The sequence below is a fragment of the Mus caroli genome, chromosome 9 (genome assembly GCF_900094665.2).
Source record: "Mus caroli chromosome 9, CAROLI_EIJ_v1.1, whole genome shotgun sequence".
Classification (NCBI taxonomy): domain Eukaryota; kingdom Metazoa; phylum Chordata; class Mammalia; order Rodentia; family Muridae; genus Mus; species Mus caroli.
In genome coordinates this window covers 116,592,706-116,606,193 of record NC_034578.1, presented here as the reverse complement: position 1 = coordinate 116,606,193, position 13,488 = coordinate 116,592,706, and the positions used below count along the sequence as shown (strand labels likewise).

Below are 13,488 nucleotides of genomic sequence, written 5' to 3'. Positions count from 1 at the left end.
CACTCACTTTGTAGACCAGGCTGGCCTCGAACTCAGAAATCCGCCTGCCTCTGCCTCCCGAGTGCTGGGATTAAAGGCGTGTGCCACCACGCCCGGCTCCCCTTTGTGTTTTGAAGCAGTTTTCATGCACTCGGTGCACAGTGTATTTAACCATTAGCCCTTTGACAGACATCTGGGTCCTTTCCAGTTTTAAGAATTACAAATAAAATTGCTATAATCAGGCTTGTTTCTTTTTGTACAAATAACTCTTTATAAACCCTTCCCTAGGGTAAATGTTCAGGGCAATAATTGCCATGTTGTGAGATTTTTTTTCTCAGTTGTTTATTTTTTTTTGCAGTGCTGGGAGTGGCACCTGCCACCTTTGCATGCCAGGGAAAGGTCCTACCACTGTGCTACATCCTCAGCCCTTGGCTATTGAGGTGATGTTTTACATGTAGCACAGGCTGGCTTTGAACTCATGAAAGTCCTGCTTCTGCCCCTACACGTGTGCTGCAGTACACTATCTTAAAGGTACACTATCTCAGCTGGTTTACTGCATCAGATGGCTGCCCCATTCACACCTCACTGTCACAGGGTGGATGACCTCTCACCACCCAGGGCTTTCCAGGCTCCCTCTGGGTTTTAGTTGTGATAGTCGTGGGGCAGGGCCTCATTGGGGGTTAATTTTCATTTCCCTGATTTCTATGGTGCTGAATTTGCTGACTGCCCATCCTCTTTGGAGCATTGTCTCTATGCCTTCAGTGTTAGATCAGCCTTTCCTAGTCCTGGATGGTGAAGCACCACATCATGACTGTTCCCTGGATGGCTTGTAGCTTAAGTCCATTTGGGCTAACTGTTTGTTCAGGGTGTTGGACTGAGGTTGAGGCTCACCTGTGTTTCCTGGTAGCTGGTGGCTGTCTTGTCTCTCAGGCTGACTGCATGACAGTGGGTCACTATATCGGTTTGTCACATTGGTCAGGCATACTCTTGTGGATGCCTTTCTGTCCTACTGTGAACAGCTGCTCTCCCACAGTGCACTCTCCTTCTTTCCCTTGAAGTCTTGGCGGGCCAATCCCAGCCTCTGTTAACCCCCATGCTAGTCTGTGTCTAGCAGTCTCACATCAGAGAGACCATGGTGCATTTTGTCTTCTGTGTCTAAGACATGGGAGTCGAAGTCCAGGACTGTGGCTGTGGATTTGCCTTTATTCTTCTTATTTATTTATTTATTTATTTATTGATAGATATAGGGTTTCTCTGTGTAGCCCCAGCTATACTGAAACTCACTCTGTAGACCAGGCTGGCCTCAAACTCACAGAGATCCACCTGCCTTTGTCTCTCAAGTGCTGGAACTAAAGGTGTGTGCCACCATGCCTGGCTTGTCTTTATTTTTGGTAAGTTTTCTGGGGTTTTGCTTTACATTGCTTACAGCTCTCTTAGTGGGGATTCATATTTAGGATTGGTGTGTGTATATGTGTGTATGATAGGTAAATATATATGTATATGTATATATGTGAGCAGTTATATGTATATATATCTGTATATAATGTATGTATATGCATATATAAAACATGTCTGTGTATCCATGTCTGTGTATGTATATGGCATATTGCATATGTCTATGTCTACATGTATGCATGTAAACAGTATGTGTATATATGTCTGTGTATATTCATGCATTTGATGAGTGGACTTCTTTACTATCATGTAGAAGTTTCCCTTAGTCTCTAGCAGACTTTGTTTTGTTCTGAAGTCTCTGTTTTAAATACAGCCGGCTTTGCTTTCCATTCACTCCCGCTGCTACATAGTTTTTCATCTTTCACAGCCAACCCACCAGTTTCACCAAACTTTTATGTGAGTTTCTTGTAGGCAGCTTATAGTTGGGTCAGCTCTGTTTTAATGTTACTCTTGCAGTCTCTGCCTTTTAATTGCTTTATTTATGCCATTTATACTTAATTATTAAAATATTTGCTCCTATGTCTGACGACTGGCTTTTGTTTTCTGTTTGCCTTAACTTTTTGTTTTTACTGCCTTCTTGGAATTTGCTGAACATGCAACTCCATTTTGAATTTTTTTCCCCTGTGGTGTTACTGGCTTCTTCTCTTATGTAGATATTGTTTTCAGTAGTTGCTCTTAGGTTTTTATATCAGCATATCATAGTGTCATTTTACTAATTCAAGTGAGGTGTAGAAAATTCCTCCCTTTTTAAACTCTGTCTATTATGTAATTATCTAAAATATGTTCTCTAAATATATCAGAGCCAAGTTGTAATTTAAAAATTTTTGCCTTTGCATCAAACATAATTTATAAGGTATGACAGGAGGAAAGCATGTTCGCTTCTCTTCTGTTTTGTGCCCTTTCTCTTGTTTTGTTCCCTACACTGCAAACTGCCTTATTGGGCCCTTTGCTCTCTCTTTAGAATTATGTACTCTCACCATTTAAAAGTGTAATTTGTTAGTGACCAACTTGCTGACTTTGTAGAAAACAAACTTCTGAGTGCTGGCAGAGTCAGAGGACTGAATGTGACTTCATGGCAATTGATGATGATGAAGGACGTCCTGTTGGGTTGAGCACTACAGCTCGGTGATTCCCTTTAACAAGCACTTCAGTTACAGAGTACACTTCTTGGCACACCCTTGAGAGCAGGAAAGAATGGATCATCAACAGTACAATAACACGGGAAATTCTCAACTATAAGAAAAAGACCCAGGATATGGCCATCTGTACATAGACTTTAGAGACTGTGAACCACAGACTAGTGGCAAAGAGAAGACCATTGTCTGGGACTACCAAAGGACCATCAAAGAAACTCTGGGAACTGAGGAGTTCTCAGATGTACACACATTCCAAACGTCACAGGAGCCAGCGAGATGGCCCAGTGGGTCAAGGAGCTTGCCACCAAACCTGATAAACCTGAGTTATATCCCGGAACCCACAGTGGAGGGGGAGAAACAGTTCCAGAAAGCTTCCGTCTTCCTCATGTGCCGTGGGATGTGCATGCCTGCATAAGTACACTGATGAAATAGAAATATGAATGCAGTTTATTGCTCATCAGTTGTCATTTGGGGTGGCTGTCTAAAGGTGTCTTGCTAGCAAGTGTTCCCATGATACAGATGAATCACTTCAAGGTACCCTGAAGTGATGTAATTTTTTTTTTCCTGTTGCAGGCGATCACACTCTTAACTGAATTAATTCGGGAAAACTTCAGGAGTGGCAAACTGAAGCAGTGCCTCCTGCCCACCCTTGGGCAGCTTCTCTACCTCGTAGCCACCCAGGTGAGACTGTCTGATGAACCTTGGGATGTCTGAAGGGCTCTGACGCTCCCTACTGAGCCCTCCACAGATCCCACCTCACTTCCCTTTCCCATAACTTAGGGCCTTAGGATGCTGACAAGTCCTGAGTAGAGAGCATCTGCAATCTTTTTTTTTTTTTTTTTTTTTAAGATTTATCTATTATATGTGAGTACACTGTAGCTGTCTTCAGACAAGCCAGAAGAGGGCATAAGATCTCATTAAGGATGGTTGTGAACCACTATGTGGTTGCTGGGATTTGAACTCAGGACCTTTGGAAGCACAGTCAGTGCTCTTAACCGCTGAGCTATTTCTCCAGCACCCCCCCCCCCGAGCTTCTGCAATCCTTTTGTGGCTCTCATCTCACCTCCCTCCCAGTGTGTTTGTTCCTTTGGCTTAGCAGAGTATCAGCTACTAAAGTCCTCAAAGCTCTCGGTGGGTTCTTGGTGGTTAGAGTCCTTCAAGCAGGGGATGATGTTGATCTTCCGCTGTAAGAACTCTGCCTGGTTTCAATGAGACTCTACCTTGTACAGATACAAACCTTGTGATGACAGCTGGTGAAGGACAGCTGAAGTTAGCCATGAGTAATTGCTGTTCACCGTGTGTTTTACAGACTATTACTGAGTGGACATTGATAGATTATGGGCTAGTCATATCTCACCCTTGTGAGCTTTAGATATTCTTACAGGTTTCAAAAGGCAACATTCTTTCTCTGTATTTTTAAAGTTTTGTCTCTTCCACTTCCCTCCATCTCTAGCCTAGCCGGCCCTGCTGCACCCCTGTACCTTAGCACTCCCTCCCCGTACCTGTGTACTGTACCCCCCACCTGTGCACTGCACCCCCCACACCTGTGCACTGCACCCCCACACCTGTGCACTGCACCCCCCCCCCCCACGAACCTGTGTACTGCACCCTCCAGCCCTGCTTCCCGCACCTGTGGGGTGCATCCCCGCACCTGTGCACACACTTTCCTCTGCTTGTGCCATTTTCTCCCATGATACCAGCTTTTTTCTCTCAAGTGGACCTAGCTTTCCTGGCTTCTGAGTGGCCTGTGGTGAGGCATCCTGTCTATAGTTTCTGCACTTTTTCCCCTCCTGGACATTTTTTTTTCTTTTTTTTTTTTTTGGTTTTTTGAGACAGGGTTTCTCTGTATAGCCCTGGCTGTCCTGGAACTCACTTTGTAGACCAGGCTGGCCTCAAACTCAGAAATCTACCTGCCTCTGCCTCCCAAGTGCTGGGATTAAAGGCGTGTGCCACCATGCCCGGCTCCTCCTGGACTTGTTTTGTAGCACTCAACTCCATGTGATTCATTTATATTCTTTAGTATAAGTTTCTCTCTCTGTTCTTTATTTAGCAGTGTCTCATCATGACCGCATGACTGTTGTTTAGAAGTTTCAGTTCGAAGTACATGTTAGTTAAGTGTCCTGTTGGGTGTTGGGGATATAGCCTAGTACCTGTGAGACCCCGGGCTCAATCCACAAGACCAGAAATGAATGACTAGTAAGCCAGTGAGCCCACGAGTAAATAAAGAAATGCAGGCCGTGTATGCAGGCCCCTGACGGGAGCAGGGAAGGAGTGAGGAGGGTAGAGAGACATGGTGGAGAAGTGTCCCTTGGCCCAGACGTGTCTCGATCCTAAGGGAGCGAGGACAAGTCCCTAAGGTGTAAGATGGACTCTTAGTCCACTCTGGTTTAAGTGAAGGGATTAGATGGAGATCCCCCAGGGATCCCCAGGTTCATGAGGACAAGCCAGGGACAAACAATTCGGTCGCAGCCATGGGTCTCTGAGGAAAGGTAACATCACTGGGGCCTGGTGATGCTGAAGTCTAAGGCTCGCGACTAAAGAGAACACACTGGGTGGTGACAGAAGTCACTGGTGACCTGGGGCTGGGGAAACGGAGAGGTGGCTCAGGGGCCCAGGACTGCCAGGAAAAGTAAGGACCAGAACGTAGATCCTCAGAAGCCATAAATGTCAGGTGGGCAAGCTGGCTCTGTGAGCTCTGCTTCAGTGAGAGACTCATCCTCATTGTAGAAGGTGCAGACACGAAAGATGGCGGTGTCACCCTCTGGCTGACACACACACCTGAATGTATGTGAACACAAACACTCCAGTGACGCAGTCCACACACACACAGCAGTAGCTGGTGGCTCAGCCCTGCCTGGCTTATACATCTTTACTTGGAGTGGGAATGCAGAGCCAGGTAGAGTGGGCTGAGGAGACCCAGAAGCCAGTCGATAGTGGTTGTATGAGGGAAGAGGTGGCAGGAGACGGCACCCTCTATATAGCCCAGGCTGGATCTTCTGGAGTGGGAGGCAGAGAACCCACTGAGGTGGAGACGAGATTTAGTGGAGAGAAGACATTGTGTCTAGGAGTGGTAGAGGACAGGTTGTTGTTTGTTACCTATGGGCCCAGAGAAGGTAGGATGGGAATGAAGCCAAGTGGGAGGAATGTGTGGGGCTGTCCTGTCAGGACATTGGGCATCGGGAAGATCGATGCCTCCCAGCCTGTGTGGACTTGGTTATTTCTTTCTCACAGATTCTCTGAGGAGGGGAGAGTTCACGAAGTGGCAGGAGGGTCACAGGTTAGAGAGAGAGAAATAGAAATGGTTGGTTAGAGAAGCAGAACAGCCAGAGACTGGAGTTGACAGTGCCCCAGGGCACTAGTGGGTCATGCGTTACCTCTGTGACCCGTGACTTTCTCCAGGGACTTTGTTGTTTGACCTCAGGACTGGAGAAAGCAAGTGACTGGCTGCCTGCAGTCTTAGGCTTCCCAGCAAGGGCAAAACTACTGCCGGAAAGGGAAGGTATTTCAGGCTTTTGGTGGAGTGGAGAATTTTAGGCCAAGTGATCCAATGCAGGAGCTCTGAGGAAGGAGGAGGGAGGGCTGGGATGGTGAACCGGGGTTCCCAGGGCCTCTGTCTCCATGTTCCCAGCACATGTTTCCCTCTGCATTTCGCTGCTTCTTGCCTGTTTAAGGGTTGTCCACTCTAGCGTGGACTTCTGCCATGGTAAGAGTTGAGAGTTCTGCATCTTCCACCTCACACAAGATAACTGCTCTGAGGGCTGAGGGCACAGCCAGCCTGTAGCAGGAGGGCCTGTTCATCATGCTATGCAAATACTGTGTGCGCACGTGGCAGTAAGAGGCCCCGGGTCAGGTCCGAACGTCAGGTGCGAGTTGTGATTTCAACGAGACCTGGAAAGTTTCAGATGATGTCTGCTTGAAAGTTTTTCCTCAAATGACGACGACCTTTTGTGGCACTGCCTTCACTGTCTTCCCTACCTTTTTCTTTTTTTTTTTTTTTAGGAAGAAAAAAATCAGCACTCCAGGGAATGCTGGGCCGTCCCCCTGGCTGCGTACACTGTGCTTATGAGGTGCCTCCGGGAAGGGGTAAGGAGCCTTTGTTGTCCTCTGTAGACCCAGTCACTGCAGTTGCCCTCCAGGCTAGGAGCGTAGCCTGAAGCAGTGCAGGCTGCTTGTCAGCCCAGCGTTGCTCCTGAATTTAAATAATCTGGGCAAGCTGGTGTCCCTATTTATTTAAGCGCCTGGTTTAAAAGATGTTGGGAAATGTGAACAGAGTGACCTGCCTGTCTCTTATATGATGTTATTAATTACCCTGCCTCTGCCCAAGATTTTGCTATGGCAGCGCAGCAGGCAGAGTGTATGCAGAGCCCTCTGAGAGCCTGCCTGCCCCGTGATGAGCTTGTAGCTGCTGTTCTGTGACCCATGCAGATGGCTGTCCCATGACCCCTTGTCATGGAGTGAGCATCTGTGCTACCACGCAGAGTGCTAATAGCTGGCCTTGCAGGGTGGTGGTCTCTGTTTCCTTGGTGTTAACTGACGTGGTTCCACCCAAGGAAAAGCCACAGGCTAAAGACATTAGTTACTGCAAGAATGAAAAAGGCCGCAGTGGAGGCAGCAAGCAGTCTTGGCCAGTGTCCCATGTCTGCAAAGGGACACCATGACCATGGTGACTCTTATGAAGGAAAACATTTAACTGGGGCTGGCCTACAGTGCAGAGGTTTAGTGCATTATTGTTGTAGCAGGAAGCAGGGCAGCTCTCAGGCAGACATGGTGCTGGAGGAGCTGAGAGTTCTACATCACAGTCTGTAGGCAACAGGAAGAAAGAGTACCGTGGGCCTGGCTTGAGCATTTGAAACCACAGAGCCCACCCCCCAGTGACATACTTCCTCCAACAAGGCCACACCTCCTAATAGTGCCACTCCCTGGTGACTAAGCATTCAGATCTATGAGCCTCTGGGGCCATGCAAACCACCATAGTGTGTAAATAAAGTCTGAGCACTTCTTAGCCTGTAGGTCCTTTGTCATGATGGTGCATGTGACATGGGTGTGACGTGGGTGTGATGTGGGATGTGACATCATCATTTATCAGTAGGGTGAGAGCGTGGTCCTCAGCTATAGCCAGGACCCATGCTCAGCCTCCCCAATCAAGGCTTAGGCCAGGACACTTAGAGGACACTGGGAACACAGATGGAGAAGGTGACAGTCCTGTCGACACACTGGCCTGGCCTGGCCTGGCCTTTTGGGGAGACAGGATGAAGCATGAGTGAATAAACATGTCAGGGATGTAAGGGCCTGAGGGCAGGTGTGAGGGCTGAGGCCCAGGGTCTTCTGCTGACAGTGAGCAGGGGGCCTTGGGTCTCCTCTCCTTCTCTCCTGAGTTGAGACTAGTGGCTCCCAGGAGATTTTTCTCCAGACTTTTCTTTTTTTTTTTTTTTGGTTTTTCGAGACAGGGTTTCTCTGTGTAGCCCTGGCTGTCCTGGAACTCACTTTGTAGACCAGGCTGGCCTCGAACTCAGAAATCCGGCTGTCTCTGCCTCCCGAGTGCTGGGATTAAAGGCGTGCGCCACCACGCCCGGCTCAGACTTTTCTCACTACTTTATTGCTGAGGTGGGAACAATGGACCCAAGGCTAGGGTGGCAAGGATTTAAGTATTTACAAAGCAAACAAGATACAGGCACTAGTCTCATGGAGAGTAGCCATTGGGGTGGAGGCTTCTGGGGCTGTTAAGATCAGGCTTTGTTTGGTGGGCACTGCAGGGTCCGAGTTGGACTCTGTCTGTCAGTCCATCTGTCCATGAGAGACTGGGTGCTCTGCTTCTTAATTTTGCCTTTGGTCTCCGTGTGCAGGCTTTGCAGATGACACAACATGGAGAATAACGTTTGGTCACTAAATTATTACCATTTTTAAATATAGTTTTATGTATGAGTAACATGCTTACTTTTATACCATGAGTTATATATATTATGTGTGCATGTATGTATACATGTGTACACACGTGTGTGCATGTGTGTATACATGTGTGCACACACGTGAATTTGAGTTATATGTGTGTGCATGTGTGCCCACATGTGTATATACATGTACTTGTTGAATTATGTTTTCATAAAGGGGGAAGGTTCGAGTTTTGTTATAATTTATGAAGATTCTTTGGAGAAGCAATTGAGTGTGGTCTTGGTAGTGTGCTCGCCGCCACCACCGAATTGCAGAACATGGTGTAGGGTGCGAGCATTCCCCCTAAGAAGAGACCGCTGTGCTTACGGCTCACATCCAGTGGTCCTGGGGCTGACAGAACTGCCTGATGCATCCAGGACTTGCTTCAAGGTGGAATCATTTCTAAAGCCTTTTACTCTCACCTGCTGTGGCTCTCAGCATGACTGGTGTTTCTGGTGCAGTTCATTTTCTTAGGAAAAGCAGAAGATTTGGAATCTGTGTGAAGTTGAACCCACATGCCCCTCGTGGGTGGGGAGCTTCCAGCCTGAGAATTTTCTTCCCCTCTTGGATTACACCTTACCTATTCTTTTTTTTTTTCTTTCTGTTTTGTTTTTTTTTCTCTCTCATTGTTTTATTTTTTATTTTTTAACAGATATAAACAAATATAATAGACCAAATACATGGACAAAAATACAAGAATTATATGATCATCTCAATGGAAGCAAAAAAATTTTTTTTCTGGAAAGATTAAACATGCCTTCTTAATAAAAGTCCTAGAACAAGTAGGACTGTAGGAAACATATTCCAATATAATAAAGGTTATGTATGACAAACCCATGGCCAATATCATCCTAAATGAATAAAACCATTAATAAGCCCCATTAAAATCAGGACTGGGAGAGGACTGCCCACTGTCCCTACTGCTCATCCATAACATGATTGAAGCATTAGCTGGAGCAATAAGGCAAGAGAAGGGATACAAACAGGAGAATATTAAGTCAAATTATTTTCAGTTGAAGATTATATTATCCTATACCCAGTGTTCCCAAAATTTGACTAGAAAAATTGTAGAAATTATCAATAATTTCAGCAAAGTGTTATGATACATAATTGGCTTACAAAATGTACCAGTCTTAATACATATGAGTACAAGCCTGCTGAGAGAGAGATCATGGACACACTCCTCTTCCCAGTTTCTCAGATAAAATAAAATATTTAGAATATATATAACGAAAGAGGTAAAAAAAAAAAAAAAAACTCTACAATGAAAACTTTAAATGTGTGAAGAAAGAGATTAATAAACACACTAGAATTTGAAGACCTCCCAAGTGTGCAGCTTGGTAGAATTAACATTGTGAAAAAAGACCTTCCTACCAAAACAATTTACTGATTCAATGAAATCACAATCAACATCCTCATCTCATTCTTCACATAAATAGAAAGAAAATCCTCCAGTTGACATGGAACAACAAAAGACCCAGAATAGCCTATTACTCCTAAATAGGTGTTTTTGTTCGATATTAGAATGGCTACTTCAGCTTGTTTCTTGGGACCATTTGCTTGGAAAATTGTTTTCCAACCTTTTACTCTGAGGTAGTGTCTGTCTTTGTCACTGAGGTGTGTTTCCTGTATGCAGCAAAATGCTGGGTCCTGTTTACATATCCAGTCTGTTAGTCTATGTCTTTTTATTAGGGAATTGAGTCCATTGATTTTAAGAGATATTAAGGAAAAGTGATTGTTACTTCTTGTTATTTTTGTTGTTAGAGGTAGAATCATGTTGGTGTGGCTATCTTCTTTTGGGGTTTGTTGAAAGATTACTTTCTTCCTTTTTCTAGGGTATAGTTTCCCTCCTTGTGTTGGTGTTTTCCATCTATTATCCTTTGTAGGGCTGGATTTGTGGAAAGTTATTGTGTAAATTTGGTTTTGTCATGGAATATCTTGGATTCTCCATCTATGGTAACTGAGAGTTTTGCTGGGTATATTGGCCTGGGCTGGCATTTGTGTTTTCTTAGGGTCTGCATGACATCTGCCCAGGATCTTCTAGCTTTCATAGTCTCTGGTGAGAAGTCTGATGTAATTCTGGTAAGTCTGCCTTTATATGTTACTTGACCTTTTTCCCTTACTGCTTTTAATATTCTTTCTTTGTTTAGTGCATTTGGTGTTTTGATTATTATGTGACAGGAGGAATTTCTCTTCTGGTCCAGTCTATTTGGAGTTCTGTAGGCCTCTTGTATGTTCATGGGCATCTCTTTCTTTAGGTTAAGGAAGTTTTCTTCTATAATTTGGTTGAAGATATCTAGTGGCTCTTTAAGTTGGGAATCTTCACTCTCTTCTATACCTATTATCTTTAGGTTTGGTCTTCTTATTGTGTCCTGGATTTCCTGAATGTTTTGGTTTAGGAGCTTTTTGCCTTTTGCATTTTCTCTGATTGTTGTGTCAGTGTTTTCTGTGGTATTTTCTGCACTTGAGATTCTCTCTTCTATCTCTTGCATTCTGTTGGTGATGCTTGCATCTATGACTCCTGATCTCTTTCTTAGGTTTTCTATCTCCATGGCTGTCTCCCTTTGTGATTTCTTTATTATCTCTATTTCCATTTTTAGATCTTGGATGGTTTTGTTCAGTTCCTTTGCCTGTTTGATTGTGTTTTCCTGTCATTCTTTAAGGGATTTTTGTGTTTCCTTTTTAAGGGCTCCTACCTGTTTAACTGTATTCTCCTATTTTTNTTTTTTTTTTTTTTTTTTTTTTCGGTTTTTCAAGACAGGGTTTCTCTGTTTAGCTCTGGCTGTCCTGGAACTCACTCTGTAGACCAGGCTGGCCTTGAACTCAGAAATCCACCTGCCTCTGCCTCCCAAGTGCTGGGATTAAAGGCGTGTGCCACCACTGCCCAGTTTTTCCTGTATTTCTTTATGGGAGTTATTTATGTCCTTCTTAAAGTTCTCTATCACCATCATGAGAAGTGATTTTAGATCCAAATTTTGCTTTTCCAGTGTGATGGTGTATCCAGGACTTGCTATGGTGGGAGAATTGGGTTGTGATGATGCCAAGTAACCTTGGTTTCTGTTGCCTATGTTCTTACCCTTGCCTTCCGCCATCTGATTATCTCCAGTGCTACCTGCCCTGGCTATGTCTGACTGGAGCCTGTCCTTCCAATGATTCTGGTTGTGTCAGAACTCCTCAGAATTCAGTTGTCTCTGTGATCCTGTGATTTTGGCATCCTGTGATCCTGAGATCCTGGGTGTGTCAGAGCTCCTGGAAGTCAAGTTGCCTCTGGGACCTGAGATTCTGGTGTGACCACGCCCCTGGGATCCTGTGATCCTGGGTGTGTTAGAACACCTGGAAGTGGAGCTTCCTCTGGGTGTTGTGGGACTGGCTGCAGAGTTTGGGCCCAATGTCTGCTCAGGACACCAGCCCAGACCGGGAGGAACCTGTGCCACTGGTTGGGTGGGGCTCCTGCATCCCTGGATCCCACTGGTCCCAGTTACTCCCAGTGGTGTTGGGACAGATGTTGTGTCCTACTCACCTCTATCCTATGATCCTGGGCATGTTAGAGTGCCTGGGAGTGGAGCTTCCTCTGGGTGTTATGGGACTCCATCTTATCTATTCTTTAGATATTTATTTATGTATGCTATGGCACAAGTCAGAGAAGAACTTGGGGAAGTCAGTTCTTTCTTCCCCCATATGAGTCCTGGAATCTAACTCACATCATCAGGCTTGGCTGCAAGCTCCTCTACCTGCTGAGCCCTCTCACTGGCCCTTATCCTCTTTTGTGGAATAAGGGCCTCTGTGACTTCAATCAAGTTTCCATCGTTGAATGCACAGCTATGCACAAAGTTCATTGGTCCTCAGTGCTGACCTCTGGAAGGGAGGGTACAGTATTTCCCCTGACACTTTTTGATGGAAGGAATCGAATCCAGGACATGTGCATGTTGAACAGGGTGTTGATGGTGCACCCTCTGCTGCCACCTCTGAGATGCATGCCCAGTTCAACAATTCTGTTGTTTATAGCTAGGCTGGGGTTGGCAAATGTTTGTCTAAACCACAGTTCCTCTCAGCCCCCAGAATGTGCTGGGAAGTGGATTTGCCCTTCCACCAGCAGGGTGTGAAGAGCCCAAGCCCACAGCTCATCAAACACTTGCTATCCTCAGGTATTTTGTTGTTAGGCAGGATGGGCAGATCTCCCGACGACGGTTGGTTTGTGAGGATGGCCAGCCTTCCTGTCACCTGCTTGCTTTGCTTTCTTCTCAGGAACACTTGTCTTCCCTTAGATCCGATTTACCTTTTGCTTTGTAGGGAGCTGTGCTGCTGTGCCCCACTGCTGGAAACCATTGCAGCCATCTGTAAAGGGGAGAAAGTCACAGTGGGAGCCCCCTTTCCTCACCTCCACTGGGCAGCTGTCACCATTTCGCCCCACCTAAGTTATGGCACTGAATTTAAAACCCAGGCATTTGTGCCTTTATTTTCTGAACTGTTGGGAAAGCTGCACACGGGGTGACACTCTGCCTAAAGAAATTCATGTTTGTCTCCTTCGATTGTGTGTTTCTGGTGCTTTAAAAAGATTTATTTTTAACTAAGTATGTGTGTGTGTGTGTGTGTGTGTGTCTTTGTGCACATGAGTACAGGTGCCCACTAGCCAGAAGAGGGCATCAGATCCCTTGGAGCTGGACATACAGACATGTCTGCCACCCAACATAGGAACACATGTGCTCTTAACAGCTGAACCATGTCGTGGGTACTTGTAGTTGGTAGTGGCCTTCCCACTTTCTTTACAGTGCCTGCCTGACAGCCAAAAGTCTTAAACCAAGGTCAGGTGAGATGGCCAAGAGGCAGTGGCCTTGCCGCCAAACCCAGTCTGCATGTGATTTCTGCATGTGATTAACATGCACTCCACACGTACTCCCTAAGGAAATAAACATAAGACATGAAGTCCCTGTAGTTAATGCAGATGCTTTTATGTATTCATTATAAACTTTCTCTTTTTTTTTTTTTTTTT

General features: G+C 45.5%; 1 protein-coding gene across 3 annotated transcripts in view; it reads left to right on the top strand.

Annotated features, from left to right (window-relative positions):
• The window catches only part of Ulk4 (unc-51 like kinase 4), a 283,269-nt gene that overhangs the window by 43,178 nt on the left and 226,603 nt on the right, over positions 1 to 13,488 (top strand). For all 3 annotated transcript variants that reach the window (XM_021173385.2, XM_021173384.2, XM_021173383.2), the window contains exons 18-19: positions 3,144 to 3,251; positions 6,570 to 6,653. In XM_021173385.2, the coding sequence (XP_021029044.1) occupies positions 3,144 to 3,251; positions 6,570 to 6,653 (192 nt within the window). The remainder of the gene's footprint in view (positions 1 to 3,143; positions 3,252 to 6,569; positions 6,654 to 13,488) is intronic.